Raw genomic sequence first — 21,875 nt, forward strand, 5'->3', positions numbered from 1 at the left:
ATATGGGGGAGAATGTACATCTTAGCAATATTGATTTTACAACCCATAAACATAGTTGTATCTTTGTAGTTAATTTTATCTTTGACATTCTTTCCACAATGTTGTGTAGTTTTCAGTGTAGAAGTCATGTATATATCTTTGTTAAATTTATACTTAGTATAAAATACAACATAAAAATATTTCATGTTGTTTGATGCTATTGAAATTGAACCTTAAAAACAATTTCATTGTCCAATAATTTGCTGCTATTTATAAAAATACAATTGATTTTTATAATATTAATCTTGTGTTCTGTGAACTTGTTAAATTTACCTATTAGTTTTAGCAGTTGTTTTGCATATTCTTGGGATTTTATATATAAACAAACATCTTGTCTGTGAATTAAGACAGTAAATTTTTTGTGCCTTTTATTTTGTTTTCTTGTCTTATTACAAGGATAGGTTCTTGCATGGTCAAGTGCAATGTTGACAAGAAATGGTGAAAGCAGACACCCTTGCCTTGTTCACATTCTAGAAAGAATGTGTTCAATATTTCACCAGTAAAAGTCAGTCTTTTCATAGACATCTTTTATCAGATTTAGGAAGTTTCCTACTGTTCCCAGCTAAATTTTGTCAAATGCTCTTTCAGCTTCTATTGAGATGACCATATGGTGTTGCTCCTTTATTCTGTTAATGTGATGAATTACACTGGTTGATTGACTTTTCTAAATGTCAAACTAGCCTTACATTTTGGGGATAGCTTCACTTTATGCTATTGTTGCCATTAACCTCACACTTCACTTGCATACATTATGAAGTTTACAATGCAATGCCAAAATTTTTGCTTTAAATAGTTATATTTTTGAGAAGTGAAAAGAACAATAAAGTATTACATTAATCCACATAGTATTTCCTGTGCTGTCCATTTCCTCATGCAGTTTTTCCATTTGCATTATTTTTCTTCATTCTAGAGAACTTCCTTAAGCATTCTTATAATGCAGTTCTGAGGATGATGAACTCTGTTCTACTTTATCAAAAAGTCTTTATTTCACCTTTTTGAGGGGAGGATATTTTCTTTACATACATAAATTTGGGTAGATAGTCTTTTTCTTTTGGCATTCAAAAATATTATTTTATTGTTTTTTGTTTTTGACTGTTTCTTTCTTTTTTACTTTTTTATTGAATTTATTGGGGTGACATTGGTTAATAAAATTATATAGGTTTCAATGTGCAATTCCATAATACATCAATCTGTATATTGTATTGTGGGTTCACCCCTAAGTTAAGCCCTTTGTATCAACATTTATCCCACCTTTACCCTCTTCCACCTACTCTCATCTCCTTTCCCTCTGGTAATCACCGTACTGTTTTCTGTGTCTATGCACTTTTTCGTTGTTTTGGTTGAGAAGTCAGCCATCATTCTATTATTGTTTTCCTATAGTTTCCTTTATAATTTTCTCTTATTCTTCAATTTTTCAGCAGTGTACGATGGTGTGCTTAGGTGTAGTTTTTTTCTATTTTCCAGCTTGGGGTTTGCTGAAGTTCTTATACCTGTTGGTTGATATTTTTTCACCAAATTCAGGATATTTGGGGCATTCATTTTTTAAGAGTTTATTTATTTGTTTTTAGAGAGATGGTTAGGGAAGGAGGGAGAGAAACATCAGTGTGAGAGAGAAACATTGATTGATTACCTCTTGCATGTGCCTTGACTGGGGACCTACAACTTAGGCATCTACGATGACCAGGAATTGAACCAGTGATCTTTTGCTTTGCATAATGATGTCCAACCAACCTAGCCACACTGGTCATGGCTGGGCATTAATTTTTGAATATTTTTTTGCTCCATTTTTTTTGCCTTTGTTTTGGGATTCCAAGGACCTAAGTTAGGCATCTGGTAACTGAGGTTTTTCCCCCAAATTTTCTTTCTGTTCTGGTTGATTTCTATTTATCTGTTTTCAAATTCACTGCCCCATTTTTCTTCAATCTGCTGTTAAGCCCATCTAGTAAAAAAAATTAAAATATATTTTAAAATTTAAAAATAACAGTTAACATACAATGCTATATTAGTTGTAGGTGTACAACTTAGTGATTAGAGATTTATGTAATTTACAAAATGATTACCTGGATAAGTCTAGTACCCATCAGACACCATACATAGCTATTACAATACTATTGATTATATTCCCTGTGCTGTACTTTATATCCTCATGATTAATTTTATAACAGGCAATTTGTAGTTCTTAATCCTTTCACCTTTTCACACATCCCCACAACCCCCTTCCCATCTGGTAACCATTATTTTTTTCTCTAAATCTGTGAGTTTATTTCTGTTTTCTTTGTTCATTTTGTTTTTTAAGTTCTGCATATAAGTGAAATCACAGTATTTTTCTTCCTCTGTCTGACTTACTTCACTTAGCACAGTACCCTCTAGCTCCATTCATGTTGTCACAAATGTTAAGATTTCATTCTTTTTCATGGATGAGAAACAGTCCATAGGGAACTGGTCAACATAGCAATGACAAATGTAGCCCAGCACGGAGTTGGAAAAATGAGCGGGTGTGAGGTGACACACAGGGCCCAGGCATGCAGATCCCCTTTCCCATGGGAAACCAGGCTGGCATTGTACCTAGGTTGCTTTAAGGCTTGCTTTTGCCAAAATTAGTTCACCCTGAGTTAAGACTGCAGATGTTTAATGTATATCTCAGAAGCAACTCCCTAAAATCTGTGCTAAATCGTCCCAAGAATGGAATGTAACCAGACCAATCACTTTTATCACTCTTGCATTTGCAACATTTTTTTCTTTATCTGTATGAAGGAATCACTTAAAGTAAACCTAAATATAATGAATGGGAACCTTCTTTGATGTAATGCTACTGGAAAGCAATAAAAGCCTGTCCAGGCAAGGGTTGAGGTGCTCTCTCTCTCAAAGAGTGGCTGTGCCACCCCTTTTTCTCCACATGACTTCTGCAGTCCGTGTGAATTTGTTCGTTGCATCCACAACACACGGACCCCACTGAAGGAGTCCACATCAACAACAGTCCATTGTATATATATACCATATCTTCTTTATTCACGCATCTATCAATGGACACTTTGATTATTTCCATATCTTTGCTATTATAAATAATGCTGAAAAGAGCATAAAGATTCATATATCTTTTTTGAATCAGTGTTTTGTATTTCCTTGGATAAATATACAGAAATAGAATTTCTGGGTCCTTCTTTGTCTCTGGTTGCAGCATTTGTTTTAAAGTCTATTTTGTCTGATATAAGTATTGCTAACATGAATTCTGTTTAATTACCATTTTCGTGAAATATCTTTTCCATCCCTTCATTTTCAGTTTGTGTGTCTTTAAATCCGAAGTGAGTCTCTTCTGGACATTACTATGTATGGGTCTTGCTTCTTATCCACATACCCATCCTATGTCTTTTGATTGGAGCATTTAATCCATTTACATGGAAAGTAATTATTTATAAATATGTAATTATTGCCATTTTATTACTCATATATTTGATCTTTTCTTCTTAATGAACTCCCTTAACATTTCTTGTAATACTGGTTTGGTGGTAATGAACTTTTTTAGGTTTCTCTTAACTGGGAAGCTCTTTATCTGTCTTTATATTCCAAATGATAGCCTTGCTGGGTAGAGTAATTTTAGTTGTAGGTCCTTGTTTTTCATTGCTTTGAATATTTTGTGTCAATTCTTTCTGGCCTGCAGAATTTCTGTTGAGAATTCAGCTGACAGTCTTATGAGAGCTCCTTTGTAGGCGACTAACTGCTTTTCTCTTGCTGCTTTTAAGATTTTCTCTTTGTATTTGATCTTTGATATTTTAATTATGATGTGTCTTGGTGTGGGTCTCTTTGGCTGTATCTTGTTTGGGACTCTCTGCTTTTCCTGAACTTGTATGTCTATTTTCTTTGCCAGGTTAGGAAAGTTTTCCAACATTATTTCTTTAAGTAGGCCTTCTCTTGCTCTCTGTTTTCTCCTTCAGTACCCCTATGACACAAATATTGGTACACTTGATTTTGTCTCCAAGATTACTAAAATAGCTATTTTTTATTTTAAAAATTTTATTGTTTTTTAAATTACATTTTATTGATTATGCTATCAAAGTTGTCCCAGTTTTTCCCACTTTGCCCCTCTTTCCCCAGTTTCTCTAATCTCTCAGACATTCTCCATACTGTTCATGTCCATGGGTCATGCATATATGTTCTTTGGATACTCTGTTTCCTACGCTGTACTTTACATCCCCATGACTATTCTATAACTACCAATTTGTACTTCCTAATCCCTTCACTTTTTTTCCCTACCACAATGGCCCCCCTCCCATCTGGCAACCATCAAAATGATTCTGTTTCTGTTCTGCTTGTTTGCTTAGGTTGTTTTTTAGATTTAATTGTTGATAGATAGGTATTTATTGCAATTTTACTGTTCACATTTTTTATTCTTTCTTTTTAAAGAAAATCCTTTAACATTTCATGTGTTACTGGTTTGGTGGTGATGAACTCCTTTAGCTTTTCCTTGTCTGGGAAGCTCTTTATCTGCCTTTCAATTCTAAATGATAGCTTTGTCAGGTAGACTAATCTTGGTTGTAGATCCTTGCTTTTCATCACTTTGAGTATTTCTTGCCATTCCACTCTGGCCTTTCTTTTGAGAAATCAGCAGACAGTCTTATGGGAGCACCCTTATAGATAGCTAACTGCGCTTCTCTTGCTGTTTTTAAGTTTCTCTCTTTGTCTTTGAAGTTTGTATTTTAATTATGATGTCTCTTGGTGTGGACTTTTTTTGGTCTCTTGTTTGGGACTCCCTGCACTTCCTAGACTTGTATGTCTAGTTCCCTCATTGAGTTAGGGAAGTTTTCTCTCATTAATTTTTCAGTTAAGTTTCCAATTTCTTGTTCTCTCTCTTCTCCTTTTGGCACCTCCATGATGCACATGTTGGTGTGATTGAAGTTGTCCCAGAAGCTCCTTATACCATCCTTGTTTATTTGGATTATTTTTTCTTCTTGCTGTTCTGATTGGTTGTTTTTTGCTTCCTTATGTTCCAAATACTGATTTGATTCTTGGCTTCATCCACTCCTCTGTTGGTTTCTTATAAATTGTTCTTTGTTTTGATTAGTGTATCCTTTATTTGTGAGTGGATCTTTTTTTATGCTGCTGAGGTTATCACTAAGTTTCTTGAGCATTCTTATAACCAGTTTTTGAACTCTGCATCAGATAGATTGCTTTTCTCTATTTTGTTAAATTTTTTTCTGGAGTTTTGTTCTGTCCTTTCATTTGGGCCATGTTTCTTTGTCTCCTCATTTTGGCAGCCTCCCTGTGTTTGTTTTTATGTATTAAGTAGAGTTTCTATGTCTCCTTGACTTGGTGGAGTGGCTTAATCTAATAGGTGTCTTATAGGATCCAATGTCACAGCCTCCCCTTTACCTAAGCTCGGTACTCGAGGTGCATACACTGTGTGGACCGTGTACACCTTCCTGTTGTAGCTTAGCCTTGATTGCTGTTAGCACATCTAGGGCCAGCCACTGCCAGTGTTTTCTCTGTGGTCACACAACATTAGCTACAAAGCATTCTGCAGATGGTTGCTACTTATGCTGATGCCTGGGTGAAGCAAGCTGTGAACTAAGGCTGGCTGCTGCTAGTGCCAAGCCTCAGGCAACTTAGTGAGAGGTATGGGGATGCTGAATCCAGGTGATGATTGTTTCAGAAAATTTAGGAAAATCTGAAGCATAGGCCAAAACAAGCCATTCACTGGGAAAGCCACTGGAAACAGCTTTGGTGGGCCCAAAATCTGAGTGGGGCAGGGCCTCAGGGAATCACCAGGGTGGAGATAACAGTGTGAGCCAGATTGATGTAGTCTCAGACATGGCACTTGCCTGCTGGCTCTGTGCACCTGTAGGGTGAGGGCTCAGAAAAGGAAAAGTGGCCTCTGCCGGAACTTCTCTCTATGGAAAAGCTATCCCCCAGTCCTTTCCCTGATACTGTATAATTCAGTTTCTTCCCATGTCTCTCTGGTACTTTTCAATCTGCTGCCTCCATGCTGGAGCTCAGAGGGATTGAGTATGAGTAAGTCTGTGCATGGGTCCTTTAAGAGGAACTTCTGGGGAGTCCAGTAGTTTCTGTCTTCCACAGCCTCAATCCCCAATGGTTTTTGCATCCTAGGCTGTGTGGCCTGGTGTGGGGCTAGGGCTCATCACTCCTGAAATATACCTTCTGATTTTATCTGTCACATGTGGGTGTGGGACCAGCCCATTCCATGTTTCCCCTCCTACCAGTCTTGATGTAGTTTCTTCTTTAACTCTGAAATAGTAGGACTTCCATTCAGCTTGATTTCTGATGGTTCTGAATGATGGTTGTTCTACAGTTTAGTTGTAATTTTGATGTGGTTTTATGAGGAAGCAAGCCATGTCTACCTACCCTACCTTGTTGACGAGAAGTCTCTTTCTTTTTGCTGTTTCATTGAGTGTTTTCTGCTAACTTGTCTCCCAAATCATTGATTTGATCCTCTACTTCATCTAATTTACTTTTGATTCCTTCTAGTGTATTCCTCATTTTAGTTATTGTATTCTTAATTTCTGGCTAGTTCTTTACATTTCCTATCTCTTTGTTAAAGGTCTTACTGAGTTCGTCTACTCTTCCCCTAAGTTTACTGAGCATCTTTATAACCAGTGTTTAGAGCTCTGCATCAGATAAATTGTTTGTCTCCATTTTGTTTAGTTCATTTTCTGGAGTTTTGTTTTGTTTTTTTATTTGGGACATGTTTCTTTGTCTCCTCATTTTGGCTGAGTCCTGGTTTGTTTCTATGTCTTAGGTAGCTCTGCTATGTCTCCAAGTCTTGGTAGAGCATCTTATGCAGTAGGTGTGCTATGGGGCTCTGTCACACAGTTTCTCTGGTCATCTGAGCTAGGTGCTCCAACCTCATACCTTGTGTGTGCCTTCCTGTCTTAGCTGAGCCTTGATTGCTGTTGGCACACCAGTGGGAGGGATTGACCCCCAGGCTGATTGGCTGTGAGGAATGGCTATGACTGTGTCTGAGAAGCCATTGTGTCAGGGCTGGTCCCATTGAAGAAGATTCACTTTATGGGGGCTCTGGTGCCTGCTGAGTCCACCCTTTGGGTATGTCTTTTGTGGAGGTAGTTGGATGGTGCCATGTTGTGGTCTTAACCTGGGCAGCAGATGTGTTGGTTCTGGAGCTGCTTGGGAGGGATTCTGGTGCAGGCCAAGGTCAGCTGCTGCCTATGTCAAGCCCGGTGTCACTTGGAATGAGCTACAAAGTGATCTGTAGATGGTTGCTGCTTGTGCTGAGCTTGGAAGTGCCTGGGAGAGGCTAAGCTGCAAACTGAGGCTGGTTGTCACTAACACCAAACTTGCAGCTGCTTAGCAAGAGGTACAGGGCATGCCAAGGCCAGATGCTGCTTGTTTGGGCTTTGTGGACCTCTGAGAGATTTTAGAAAAGTCTGCAGCATGAGCTGAGATAGGCTTTTTGTATGGAAAAACTATTGAAAGAGGCTTGGGTGGGACTACAATTTGGGTTATGTGTGGTTTGGAATTACCAGCATGCGGTTAATGGTATTATCCAGGTTGGTGGAGACTCAGACCTGACTCCTGTCTGTTCCTGCAGGATGTGTTAGGAGAAGGCTCAGAAAAGAAACAATGACACCAGCCAGCTGTCCCTTGAGCCCTAACCCTGAAGCCAGACAATTCAGTTCCTCCCCATATGTCTCTGGTGTGAGTTTTAGTAAGTCTATGCATAAACCTTTTAAGACCTGCCAGGCCTGGGACTCCAGAAGCCTACTCAGAGTAAGAAAAGCTTACTCAGTTGCAATCCCCACCGGTTTTCACAGCCAGGAGTTATAGTGACTTCTGTTCCCTATGCTGGAATCCTGGGCTGGAAGCCCGGTGTGGGGCTGGGACCCTTGGTTCTTCAGGGAGCATCTCTGCACTGAGATATCTCTCCCGATTCTGTACTGCCACACATGGGTGTGGGAACATCCTCTTTTGTGTCTCCTCCCCTTCAGTCTCAACATGGCCTTTTCTTTACATCCTTGGTTGTAAGACTTTTGTTCAGCTGGTCTTCACGCTGTTCTCACCGATGGCTGTTCTGTAATTTAGTTGTAACTTTGAAATGGTCATAGGAGGAGCTCAACACAGTGTTTACCTAGTCTGATATCTTGACCAGAATTCCCACCCAGTAAAAATTTCATTTCAGATACTGTACTATTCAGTTCTAAAACTGTATTTGGTTATTGTGGAAATTTTATACTGTGTCAAATCAACTAAGCTGGAATTACATTTCCAGATGTACTTCCCTGTATGGTTCCAAGTTGGGGTTGGCCAAAAGAGAAGCTTGCATGAGATTTTTAAGGCAGAAGTGAAGCAGAACCATTTTACATGCTAAAGATAAATATCAGGCACGTGTAGCTTGCTCTGAGCTGTTGGCTAACCTGCTTGGCCTGGGTAAACAGCCACATTTAAGGCTTCTTCAGCTGCCACTGGATCTCTTCCTTCAGTTTCTCTGAGATCTGAGCCCTGCAGCTCTGGGTAAAGGGCACTAGCTCCTTCTGCAGGTCACTGATATCATTGGAGGTAGTGAGAGACAAATTTGGATTTTAGTTTTTCTTCATAGGTTCCTGTGTTTCCTCATGGGTTCCAGTTTGTTCTTGTGTCTACCACATTTCATCCAGCTTTCCTTCCCAGCTGCTGGTCCTGCTGACCTATGATGACTTCAAGGTCACTACTGGATGCAGAAATACCAGCCTTCTATAGGTTTCTGCACCAGCTCCCATAGTTTCATAAGTTCTAACCCCTAGAATAAAACCCTATATTCATACCACTTGTACTGATTCTGCTTCTCCAGTCAAACACTAATCATTTCTTTGCTGAGATTCTCCATCTAGTCCTTCATTACAACTACCTTTTTTGAATTCCTTGTGTAAATGTATCATACATGCTTTAAAGTCCTTCTAATTTATTATTTTTTTCTTTTTAAAATTTTAATTGTCGTTCAAGTACAGTTTTCTGTCTTTTACTCCCATCCCAACCCACCCACCCAGCCCTCCCTACCTCCCTTCCATTTCTACAACCCCCTAGTTTTTGTCCATGTGTCCTTTATACTTGTTCCTGTAAACCCTTCCCATTGTCCCCTGAAATTCCCTCCCCTCTTCCCTCTGGTCACTATCAGCCTGTTCTCTATTTCAGTGTCTTTGGTCATGTTTTGCTTGTTTGTTTGTTTTGTTGTTTAGGTTCCTGTTAAAGGTAAGATCATATGGTATTTGTCTTTCATGGCCTGGCTTATTTCACTTAACATAATGCTTTCCAGTTCCATCCATGCTGTTGCAAAGGGTAAAGTCCTTCTAATTTAAACAACTGGGTCATTTCTGGGTCAGTTTTAAGATGTTTTTTTCTCTTAACTATATGTCACATTTTCCCATTTCTTCACATGTCTGATAATTTTTATTGTATACTGACTATGGTAAAGAATAGGTTGTAGACATATTGTCTTCCTCTAAACAGTGTTGATTTTTATTTTAACAGCAGATACATTGTTGGCTGGTCACCCCAAGCTTATGGAGCTTATGAATTGGATCTGTTTCAACTTCGTTGTTAGCCTTAGGGTGAATCCCCTAGGTCTTGACATATAATCTTCACTCCTAAAATGTAGTTCTTCTGTGCTTCAAAAAATTCTTGAGGTGTTCACTAAGCTTCTGTACCTTAGTGTGACTCAGACTCCAAGTTGTCCCCACTACCACAGGCAGCAGATGAAATCACCTTCGACCATTGTTTCTGCCTGCTTTTGGTCACTTTCATGTGTCTTTAAATGTTTGTTTTTTAATATATTTTTCAGATTTATAATTGTCATCTGCTGCAAGGTCAGTTTAAATGCAAACTACTCCCTCATGATCAAAATCAGAAATTTGAGATCATCTTTTAAGACTAAAGCAAAAGAAAGAGAGAAGGATGGGGAGGGATATACCTGAATCTCGTTAACAGAAAGAGAGAGCTGGAGAGGTTTGGAGGATGAAAGTAAAGAAGTGTTATAACAATCTCTACCTTTAATAGATTGTCTCAAGTGTGTGTGTGTGTGTGTGTGTGAGAGAGAGAGAGAGAGAGAGAGAGAGAGAGAGAGAGAGAGAATGAGAAGTTACCACAGAGCACTCTAATCTGTCTACTCGAATCCAGTGCATAGGGATTAGAAGGCAGAGGAACATTCGGTGAAGCTGCCCTAATGCCTGTGTTAACTGCTGGTGTGTGTGTGGGTGTGTGTATACCACACACTCACTTCAGCAGGGTTAACTTGGAAGAGTTTGAAGGCCAGTAAAGAACACCATGTGTGCCTCTCTCCCTCCCCTACTACTAAATATTTTTTCTAAACTATCAGACAACACAAAAGTGAAAAGGTCCAGGATAAGATGTTCCAGGATACTCAGCTTTTCTGAATTTTCTTTTAAATGCATCCCAGGATATATGACCAGGATGCTACTGATGAGTTAAGAATTATGATACCTGATATTGCTACACACTTTGGGGGTAAATAGCTTTCTATCAAGGTGGTAAGTAGGAGGCCTGCAGGCCAAACTTGGACTCTTTACAATTTTGATATGCTAGATATTGGCTCAGATTGTGTTTTTAACATTTTTGGAATTAGCTGCACACATTTAAAAAATATGGATTCCTAGTTGTCTCCTTTAGATGGTACGTATACTCTACAATTTGTCTTAGTTCTGAGCACCTCTGGGACTGAGGCTTGCCTGCTTTGCTCACACACATTTCTGAACATGACCTGTCTGGCCCCAAAGGTTTTTGAATTTGTGAGTCCTGCTCTGAATCATGCTGGGGTCGCTGCTACTGTCCATGGTCACATCACCATAGTTACCTGTCTGGAGTTTAGGGGAGATTTAGAAAGGCCTGAATAATTGGTGGGAAATAAGAATGCATGCCAACCCCCCTGGGGAAAACAACAAAACAAGTTACCACCCACCATGAGGATGGCCTGAGTGATAAGAGGAATATAATAAGTTATTTTTCCTTTCGAGGGCTTTCTTGTTTGGCTTCCATGGAGGTCTGTGCTTTAAGAAAGCTTCCCTTAGCCTAGACTTTGCTTCCACTGAGGAACAAGCTTGTCAGGTGAGATGTATCACTGAGCTGAGGGAGGACTGGGAAAGATTGGCAGGCAAGAAAACAGTGAGACTGACTGTTACCCTGTGAAAAAGAGAGGACATGCAGGAGAGACAGAGCAGTTGGTGGTGAATGAAATAGAGCACTATTGGGGAAGAGTGGCATCATTATTGACCAAAGCAGTGAGAGGCTGGATACTGTGACAGCAGCCTTTATATAAGTAAAATATCCCCCCCACACAGTGCAGGTGCAGTGGCTTCTGGCATGAGAGTAAAGAGAGGAAAGATTAAAGAGGGCCGAGTTTTGATGTGATGGGGTAGAGGTAGAGAAGAAGACAATAACTTGTAAAGATTAAATAGTAATGCTATTCTAAAGAGACTCTTGGGAAATCTTAAGGCTGGAGGGTGAGCTGAGAATTCAGGATCAGTCCTACAGAAAGGCTTTATGCGTTAGTGGTCAGGAGTGTGTAGTCTAGAACCAGATCCACATGGATCTGATTCTAAGCTTTGTAGTTAATCATCTAGGTGACCCTGGGCAAGTTTTTAACCTCGAAAGTTTCCTCATCTGTAATATGGGGATAGGATAGACAGTACCTACTTCATAAGGTTCTAAGTATTAAGTCAGTGAATGCTTATTAAGTGCTTGGTCCAGTTTCTAATAAGTGTTAGCTGCCATTATTAGTTGTTATTATTATTTTATTGTTAGTAGTAGTAAGGCACAAACATGAGTGTGTTATGAAGTGTCCATCATGGGGTGATCATGGTCCTCATCACCCTATTTCTTTATATTTAAGCACCATGTGTCAAGAAGCCATTGTTAAATTGCAGATTTGACTTGGAAGATTTATTAGCAGCAAAGAACAAACTTCAAAGTGATGGGCAGGGGTTTCAGGAACAGTTCAGGCTTCCTGAATATGGTTAGGACTCTCCCTTGGTAGTTTTGAGAAGTGTGAGGCAGCATGAGAAGGAAAGGATGGTCAACAAACCACACCCACTTCATAAGCTGGTCTGAATTTAATATAGTATAGCCACACTCGAATCAGTCTTAAAGTTGCCGTATGCTGTGGGCATGTTGAAGTTTTCCTTATAGCATAAAAACAAGTGCTTAAAAGCTTTGGCAGGGCTGGGCTAGGTGAGAGCTCCCTTGTGCATGCAAGCTGGTGTCTGGTTGAGATCAAGTTGGAAGCTCATGGAAGAAACCTCTATTTCTTTTTTCTGGATCAAGAAAAGCAGCTGCCTGCAACTGATGGTCTCACAACACTGGTACTGCCCAGTTTGCCCAAAGGAGGCCCTTCTCAGCCCAGAACTTATAAAAAGAAGGCAGCTGCCACAGAAATCAGATATTGGTCTCAGTGACAATCAGTCTGTGCACCTCAAAGGAATGCCATGAATTGTTTTTCCTTCCCATTGCTTTCTTGTTTGGCTTTCATAGAGGTTTGTGTTTATCGAACTTGGGTCTAATTGTTGCAGACAGATGCCTCTGTTCTTTTAGCTGAGACAGATGGGCAACAGGAGGAGGTGGTGGAGGTGGCTATGAGGGAGGAGGTGACATTTATAAATATGTCAAGGGACAATGAAAATTCACTGAAAATGCATCAGAACCTTTTAAATGAGAAGGTGAAATGATCTTTTATGTGTAGGTCTATAAAGACAGGAATGGTGTTGGTGAGGGTATTGCTTCTTGGGCATCTGTGGTTACAGTGGATAAAAATCAGCTATAGAGAATAACAGTTATTTTTAACATCTTCCTATAGAATGTGTTTTATAGGAACTGCTAGAAATTTGCAAAATTAACTGTCACCTTTTCCTTTTCTATCTTAAACAACAAAAGGGGCAAGTAGCAGGTAGCATAAGGAAGAAGGAAGAGTTGTAAACAACTTGGGCTGACCTACTGCCTGGGTCAATAGTTACCAAAGAACCCAACACTGGTGTGAGCAACAGTTCCTTGTCCAGATGCTTCTCTTGGGCTGAGGCACACTTGGATATGCTCTCTAATCAAGCCCTCAAGGCTACAGCAAGCCCTCAAGCCTCAAGCTCTAATTTAGCTAAGTCCAAGTTCCTTGTCACTGCCCCAAACCTTAATTAATGGCAATACTGCCTCCTGGGACTAGACCCTGGCTCTTCCTCTCTAGCATCTTACCCCTTTGTCCAGTGGAACCTTCACATCCATAGAGAGAGAACCTGTTTCCCCATTGATCATAGCTGTTCTCAGCTTTAAGAAGAAAGATAATGAAATTAGTTCCTTTACACTGGAGGGTGGAGCTTTACTGACCAGATTGGAGGTGATCCCTAGGAACACTTTTGGTTCTTCCCTTTTTCTTCTGAACAGGATATTGAGAGGTAGTCGTGACCTGATTCTAGGCTCCATTTAGCTTATAGTTCTGAAAATTCACTAAGATAATGTGCCAAAGTGGACTGATATATGAGGGAACATAGTATCATAGTACCTCTAGGTAATTTCCTCTAGGATGTGCTACTGACACCAAAAACCAGACTAAAATATCACTAGAACTTCAACTCTATAGCTTATAGACATGAGCTCATGCAGCCTCAGTAATCCTTGTGATTCAGGAAGATATTGTTATATTTTTATAGTTGTTTAAAAAATTGTTCATTATAAGAATTTTCTGGATTGGGCTTGGAAAGGCTCCACTGAGAGGTATAGAGCAACCTTGGAGCTTCCAGTCATGCAGCTGGCTCTCTGTTGGCTGTAGAGGTACACCAGCTCCTCCCACTTCCCCACTCACAGTTTCAGTTCGGTCTTCCCACTCCACCTCAGAAAGGTCCACACTGTTGTAGTTAGGTTTGGGTTTCAGTTTCTTCCCCTCTCTGTACTATAGTGGGCAGGTCAGGAAGAAAAACATGAGGTTAACATAAGGCCCTGCTCATGTTTCGTCTCTTCTATAAAGCCTTGTGGGTATGTTTATAAGATAAAAAAATCGCACTGATTTCTTAAGGTTATCTGGGCCAACTTTTAACCCAATGCAGAGCTTCCCCTGTCAACATTTGTGACAGATGGTCTCACAGCCTCTGAGTGAATATTTCCCACGGGAGGAGCTCTCTCCTTTTGTCAGGTTGTCATAATTTTGGACAGCTCTGAATGTTAGAAAGTCCTTCTTCATACAGAACAGAAATTTGCCTCCTTGTAAGTTTTACCCATTGGTCTTAGTTCTTTCCCTGGAGTTACATAGACCGTCTTCCCTTTGACAACCGTTGTGATTTCTGAAGGTGCTTGTCCCTCCTAAGCCTTTACTTCTCCAGGCTAAACATTCCTCATATGCAGATGCCTCAAATCCCTCTGAATATGCTCTATTTTGTCAATGCCACTCCCAAAATAGTGTGCCCAGGACAAAAGTCAGTATTTCATATGGAGTCTGGTTGGTGTGGTGTGTCGACCAAATATCTCACTGTTCTGACTACTGCCTCTGATTCTGCTGGACTTTCAGGACAGCTATGCTGCCCTGACTGCACAAATAGAGTTTTCATTCCATTAAATCCCCTGGGTCTTCCTCATGTGATATACAGTTAAATTACATTTTTACAAAATTATGTTTGAACACTGAGTATTTTACAGGAATTTCCATGCATCCCTAATACACTTCATCTTGTTAACTTTAACCCATTGTTTTAGAAAATGCTTTCTGAATACTAAAATTTTTGCTTAATGTATTAGCCATGGATTCCAGACTTTGTGGCATCTGCCTTCTGTGTTTTCATCTTGTTGATAGATTTTGAGAAAAGAACAAAGCCAAGGACAGACAGATTCTGCAGTGCTTAATAAAGAGCTCTTTACAGCTTCATGTAGAGTCATTAATCCACACTCTTTGAATGTTGTTATTATTTTTCTGGTCTCTTTCTCACTTTCCAAGAAGTTATCTGTTATTAGGCCTATACCATTTCCCAGGTTAACTTTAGACATACATCAAATAAAGAAAGACAATAGACTTTGGTTAAGATGGTGGCATAGGCGAATGCAGTACTAAGATCCCTTTACAACCACATCAAAATCACAACTAAACTATAGAACAACCATTGTTCGGAATCACCTGCAATCTAGCTGAATAGAAATCCTACAACTGGGGATTTAAAGAAGAAGGCACATTAAGGTTGGCAGGAGGGACAGAGAAACAAAATGGCCTGGTCTCACAGCCACATATGGGAGATAAAAATTGGGATGGATATCTTGGCTGGAGAGGTCCCCCCTGAGGAACGAGGGGTCCCAGCCATACACCAGGTCCCCAAGCCCAGGGTTCCAGTTCTGGGACGAGAAGTTCCCATAACTTCTGGCTGTAAAAACCATCAGGAATTGAGTCTGAGTAAGATGGAGGGTTTCAGGAGTCCCAGGCATTTCCTCTTAAAGGGTATGCACACAGACTTATTCTGACTCACTCCCTCTGAGCTTCACTACTGGAACAGCAGCTCAAATGGCATATCAGGGACATACACGGAGGAACTAAAGTGTCTGGCATCAGGACGAGAGATGGAAGGGCAGCTTTCTCCTAGACAGAAATGCTAGCAGAGGCCATTGTTTATTTTATTTTATTGTATTGTATTTTTTTCATGAGCTCTGTCCCCACAGAGCCTGCAGTTACGATATCTGAGTCTCCATCAACCTGGCTAACACTGTTTGCCCACCCTCGTGATTCTCTGGGACCCTACCCCACCAAACTTTCAGGCCCACCCAAGCTGTTTCCAATGGTTTTTCATATGAATGGCCTGTCCTGTCTCATGCTTCAGACTTTACTAAAATCTCTCAAAACAAGCAGCATCTGGCCTCAGCAAACCCTGTACCTCTCACTAAGTGGTCCCATGCCCAGCAGTAGCAGCAGACAGCCTTGGTTCGCAGCATGGCCTCTCCTGGGCACCTTCAAACCCAGCACAAGTAGCAGCCATCTGCAGATCACTTTGTAGTTCAAGCCAGGTGGCACTGGGCAGAGCACAGGCAGCAGCTGACCTTGGCCTGCTCCTCCTGGGATGTCCCAGAGGCAGCACACCTGGTGAACAACTTCAGACTACACTGAAGCATCACCTGACTACCTCCACAACTCAAGGGGCAGAGTCAGCAGGCACCAGAACCCTGCTGAAGTGTGAGTCCTGCTCTGTGGAATGGGCTCCTGTACAGCTGATCCTCCACAGTGGTTGGTGGTCATAGCCAGTCCTGGTAGCTGATTGGCCTGGGGGTAAATCTGTCCTATTGATGTGCCAATAACAATCAAGGGTATACACAGCTACACTGGTGGTGAGGTGCACCTGGAGTGCAGAGCTTAGGTGATTGGGAAGGCTGTGCAACTCCCTACAGGGTACCTACTACATTAGTCCACTCTATCAAGATCAGGAATTATAGCAGCTCTACCTAATACATAGAAACAAACACAAGGAGGCTGTCAAAATGAGGAGGCAAAGAAACATGGCCCAAGTAAAAGAACAGAACAAAACTCCAGAAAAAAAACTAAACAAAATGGGGACCAGCAATGTACCAGATACAGAATTCAAAACATTGGTTATAAGGATGCTCAATGAACTTAGGGGGAAAGTAGCTGAATTTAGAGAGAACTTCAACAGCATAAAAAAGGGCATGAAACCCATAAAAAAGAACCAGTCAGAAATGAATAATACACTAACTGAAATGAAGAATAGTTTATAGGTGATCAACAGTGGAGTAGATGAAGCTGAGAATCAGAACAACAATTTGGAATATAAGGAAGCAAAAAACACCTAATCAAAACAGCAAAAAGGAAAAAGATCCATAAAAATAAATACACTATAAGGAGCCTCTCAGAAAACTTCAAGCTTACCAACATTTGCATCAAGGGGATTGACAGAAGGAGAAGAGAGAGAGTGAGAAATTAAAAACCTATTTGAAAAAATGATAGAAAATTTTCCTAACTTGATGAAGGAAATAGAAGTCCAGGAAGTGTAGAGGGTCATTAAAAGATGAACCCAAAGAGGCCCGCACCAAGACATATCATAATTAAAATTCAAAAGTTTAAAGACAAAAAGAGAATCTTAAAAGCAGCAAGAGAAAAGCAGTTAGTTATCTACAAGGGGGCTTCCATAAGACTATCAGCTGATTTCTCAACAGCAACTTTGTAAGCCAGGAAAGATTGGCAAGAAATATTCAAAGTCATGAAAAGCAGGGACCTACAACCAAGATTATTCTACCCAGCAAAGCTGTCATTTAGAATTGAAGGGCAGATAAAGAGCTTCCCAGACAAGAAAAAACTAAAGGAGTTCATCATCACCAAACCAGTATCACATGAAATGTTAAAGGGTTTTCTTTAAAGAGAAGGGGGAAAATTAAAAATATGGACAATAAAATGGCAATAAATACGTATGTTTCAACAAATGAATCTAAAAATAATAAATGAACAAGCAGAACAGAAACAGACTCATAGACATAGAGAACATTTTGACAGTTGCCAGATGGGAAGGTAGTTGGGAGACAGATGAAAAAGGTGAAGGTATTAAGAAGTACAAATTGGTTGTTACAGTATAGTCATGGGGATGTAAAGTACAGCTTAGAGAATATAGTCAATAATATACTAATAATTAATTATACATGTTGTCAAATGGGTACTAGATTTATTGGCATGATTGCTTAGTAAGTTATATAATGTCTAATCACTAGGGTGATTCACCTGAAACTAATATAATATTGTATGTCAACTGTAATTGAAAAATAAAAATGATTTAAATGAAAAAAGGAAGAAAATAGTTTCTCATTAGGGTAAGTTAAGAATTAATAAGAGGGTTTACTTTTAGCAGAATGAAGTTTCTCTGCAGATGCTTGAATGGTTGGAGTCCCCTATCATTGGGCATCTTGTTTCTGCCAATTTTTCTTTTTTCCAGAAAGCTGTATCCTCATTCCTTGCCTATGCAGGAGATTTGTAGTAAAACTGACACAACAGCATCTCCCTTTTACTCTCCTCTTTTCCTCCTCATCCATGCGTGGATGATGTTCTGTTCTTGCCCTTATGGATGTCTCCGCTCATGACAAACAGCACTGTCTTGCCATCTTTGACTCTGGATCTGCTTCTTTTGAACAAACTGCAAAATTCTCATTCATTGCCATTTCCTAGTTCCCAATGGTATATGAAAGAGCATCTTTAGCTCTTCATATTAGGACCAGAATTCCAGTTTGTTAATTAGTCATACTAGTTAACTGACATAGAAAGATTTCAGGCCAAAAGTGTGGTTCTTGACCCTCTTTCAATTTGTTACTGAGCATATGCACTATTTTTTAAAAACTCAAATATTGTTCTCCTTAATACCTATCACAAATCAATAGTACTTTCCTTAGGGATCTTATGAAGTTGGCTTTACCATATCTTTTGTTATGGAATAATGTTCAACCTGGTGTTATTCTCTAATTGTTTCATTTGTATAAGTCTATTTGTGTATGGTCAGTTTCCTTAATTAGATTATAACCTTCTGTTTATGGCATTCTCAGAGCATTATAAGGTTAAGTCTTATATTTGTCTAAGTTTTCATAGGTAGTAATAGATGATTGTTGACCAATGCCCCTTCATTCTACAAGTTAGCTTTAGGATCAACACTATCTATTATTTCTCTAGTGAGTTATTTGTTGGCACTGGGGCTATCCCTTACAGAACCCACTGGTATAGGTCAGTGACCCATTATGTGTTCATATGCTTTACCAGCAGAGTCTGAATTGGGAAGACAGGGTGGTTTCTAGTGTGTCCTGATCTCTACCTACTCATAGCCCCTATGGTTTGCCTTAAATAGCTCAATCAGTTGCCTTATGGACACTCAGTAATCATCTGAACCAAACGAAATGGAATGTGGCTTAGACTGATTTCTCCAAATGGCACCTGAGGCAGATGAGTCCCTTAGTAAATTTTCAGAAAGGTGCTCTGCTAGTTATTGTCCTCAGCTGCCACTCCAATTCAGTACAATACTGGCAGAGGAGAAAGTGTTAATATTCCTCTAGGATTCTAACTCCTCTCCCCCTAGTGCCCCCAACAATCACACTCAGAGGTGAGGCCATTATTGCCATGGACACTGGCCAAGTGTTGCAACCAGAAGTAGAGCAGTAGGGAACCCCTAGCCCTGGAAGCAGAGCTTTTAGATAAAATGATGGAAATTCCACTCTTGGCCATCAGTTTGGCTGAACACATGTGAAAATGCCCCCAATCCCTGTATCAGGATGGAGGGACCTAGAAAGGAGGCAGGAGCACTCAGGAACACATCCCAAAACAAAATCAGGGGAGTCTCGGCTCTCCTGTCCCTCATTGTTAACTCAACATTCTCACTTCTTTGGGTCTGTTGATACCACCATCAGACTCCAAGGAGTGTGGCGCTACTGAGGCAGTGATGGGAACATGAGTGGCTGTGTCCGATGGGGAAAACTGCACACTTCTCCCATCCTCTCTGGATTCTTCATCAATCATTCATGTATTTTTGCCTCATCTCTCCTGCTAGGTAATGAAGAGTTTGAACACAGGACCATAACTTAATTTTTTTCTCATATTACCCACTGGGTTCCTAATGGAGCACAGCGTGTGTTCATTGTTTTAACTGTTTTTATGAAGTACACCAAATCAAATAGGCTTAAATCCTAAGAAAAATAAGATCTATACCTACCAGTGGTCGAAGGTCAGGGTGTGAGAGGATGTAGCCATTGTTAGTGTTCAAAAAGGCATATCCATGTACTCCAAGCTACAAAGACAGGGGTGGAGGGAAGTCAGAGTTGTTTGTGTTGGAGAACTGCAGTTGAGGAGAGTTTGGGGCTACAGGGTGGTTAAAGATGGCAGCACACAGCAGTGAGATTTTCAGATAGGAAATCACTGAGCCAGTGCTGCACTTCCAGTCATTCATTTTGAATTCCTTTCCTAATTCTACTGTTTATGACAGCCATAATTATGTATATCATTACCTGGCCTCTTTCCTACCATATGTTTTAGGTGCTTTGATGATAATATCATTTGTTCCCAAAATGAAACCATAAGGCCTGGAGGAGTGGATTGAGAAACTGAAGCACCAGAAAGGGAAAGCACTTGCCCAAGGCCACAGAGCAAATCAAATCTGGTGGTAACAAAGGGTCCCAGGTGTTCAAGCCACTACTCTCAAGTTCAATGCCTGCACTTCTCTGGGGGTGGGGAGAAGGACCCCGTTCCAGCTCTGGGCTTGGCTGTGCTGTCTGCATAGAGGCCCCTGAGCCTGGTGGGGCAGCTCCTGGGGAGCCTGTGAGCACCACTCAGGGACCTGACCCAAGCTCACCTTGTACCGGGGTGCCAGCTTCATCAGCTCTCTCAGGGACACATCAGAGCCCACTACCCCTAGAAGAATGCCGTGGGACCGCTGGAAAGACAAAAAGGTCAGGGGGAGATTTGGCCTCCCTGAACACAGGGCCAGGCTGGACCTCAGCCTTGCTAGAACCTGGGAGAGGAGGCCTCTTGGGTTGTATGTTGCCCTTCCTTCATGGTTAGATTTTAAGCTGAGCTTTCTGGAATAAAATCAAGAACCTAGCAGGGAGACCCCAGGAGTAATCTTAACTGCTGGGAAGATTAATAATGTCCAACATTAATATTTAAGTTGTATTTAAATGAAATATAAAGTTGAATGAAATATTCACCTTCACAGCAGAAGCTGAAGGATCAGGATCCCAGGATCCCTCACCTATGATCTGGAACACACAGTGCTTATAAGGAAACATTTCCTGACCAGATGGAAGGTGGAAGACTCTAGAAATTCCCTTACCAGAGGCCTTTACAAACAAGTTACAGCCTTCCCAAACTGGTAGGTTAAGCGTGTATGGTTTTGCAGAAGGCTGGCAGGTGACCCTATTAGTCCTATATCCCCAGGACAGTGGTCCCCAAGCTGGCTGAGCAGAATCACTGGAGAGTTTTGGGAAGTCCAGACCAAACCCCAGCCCTCATCCCCTACCCACTCCCGACCAAGAGATTCTGACATAGCTGGTTGGGCACAGGGCCTTGAATCTGCATTAACAGCTCTCCTAATGTGGCTCTGATGCCCAGCCAAGCCAAGAACCATTGATCTAAAAATGCCGGTGGGGGCCCCAAGTTCTAGTCCTTGCTGCAGCTTCACGAGAGTGGTCACTCACCGTTTCATTCTTCTTGCTGAAGACTGGCATGGCTACTGTGGTGAGGAGCCTCAGGTTCTGTGCATGTGAGGTGAAGAGCTGCCAGGAAGGAAAGAACAAGGGACAGAGGGCTCAGAGTCCACAAGGCAGAGGACCCACAGTCACCAACATCAACTACTGTGTCACCTTCCAACAGGAGGAAGCAATCCCAAATGAGGTTTCCCTTCTCCAAAAAGGGAGAGCTGGCAGAAAGGCTGGAGGGGAGGTGGGCTAGGGAGACAGACCAGGCCAATGTCACTTAGCAAGGAAAATTCTGAGCCAGGGCAAGTCTCTGAATCCCAGAGCCCACAGCCCAGCTCCCAAGCATGCTCACTAAGCCCTCTTGTCTCAGATGAGCACAAACCCATGGAATAGGCCCATCCCAGGCATGCCCAGAAACAAAGAGGTGAGTATAGCAAGAACTCTTCCAAAAATCTCTGCCTTAGACCCAGGGTTGGCACAAACTATAGCCCAGATGAGTTAAGAGGGAAAGGGACATTGACACAGAGCCACTGGCAAACTCAAGCACATGGTGAGGGGCCACAGTGCCAGAGCCAGACATGGTGTGGTTGTATTAGCCTCCAGTCACCATTGCCCCCTTCACACACACACACACACACACACACACACACACACACACACATACTCACACACACACACACACACACACACACACGATG

The 21,875-nt window shown here is 41.0% G+C and overlaps 1 protein-coding gene across 10 annotated transcripts in view; it reads right to left on the minus strand.

Annotated features, from left to right (window-relative positions):
- CACNA2D4 (calcium voltage-gated channel auxiliary subunit alpha2delta 4) overlaps nt 1-21,875 on the minus strand; it is a 126,136-nt gene that overhangs the window by 79,165 nt on the left and 25,096 nt on the right. For 9 of the 10 annotated variants that reach the window (XM_045830600.1, XM_045830602.1, XM_045830601.1 and 6 more), the window contains 5 exons: nt 21,178-21,255; nt 20,334-20,414; nt 19,698-19,772; nt 13,841-13,927; nt 13,234-13,305 (listed from right to left, as the gene is read on the minus strand). In XM_045830600.1, the coding sequence (XP_045686556.1) occupies nt 13,234-13,305; nt 13,841-13,927; nt 19,698-19,772; nt 20,334-20,414; nt 21,178-21,255 (393 nt within the window). The remainder of the gene's footprint in view (nt 1-13,233; nt 13,306-13,840; nt 13,928-19,697; nt 19,773-20,333; nt 20,415-21,177; nt 21,256-21,875) is intronic. The other variant, XM_045830604.1, reaches the window with a different exon arrangement.

This window comes from Phyllostomus hastatus, unplaced genomic scaffold (genome assembly GCF_019186645.2).
Source record: "Phyllostomus hastatus isolate PE091 unplaced genomic scaffold, TTU_PhHast_1.1 phas_contig_152, whole genome shotgun sequence".
Taxonomy (NCBI): domain Eukaryota; kingdom Metazoa; phylum Chordata; class Mammalia; order Chiroptera; family Phyllostomidae; genus Phyllostomus; species Phyllostomus hastatus.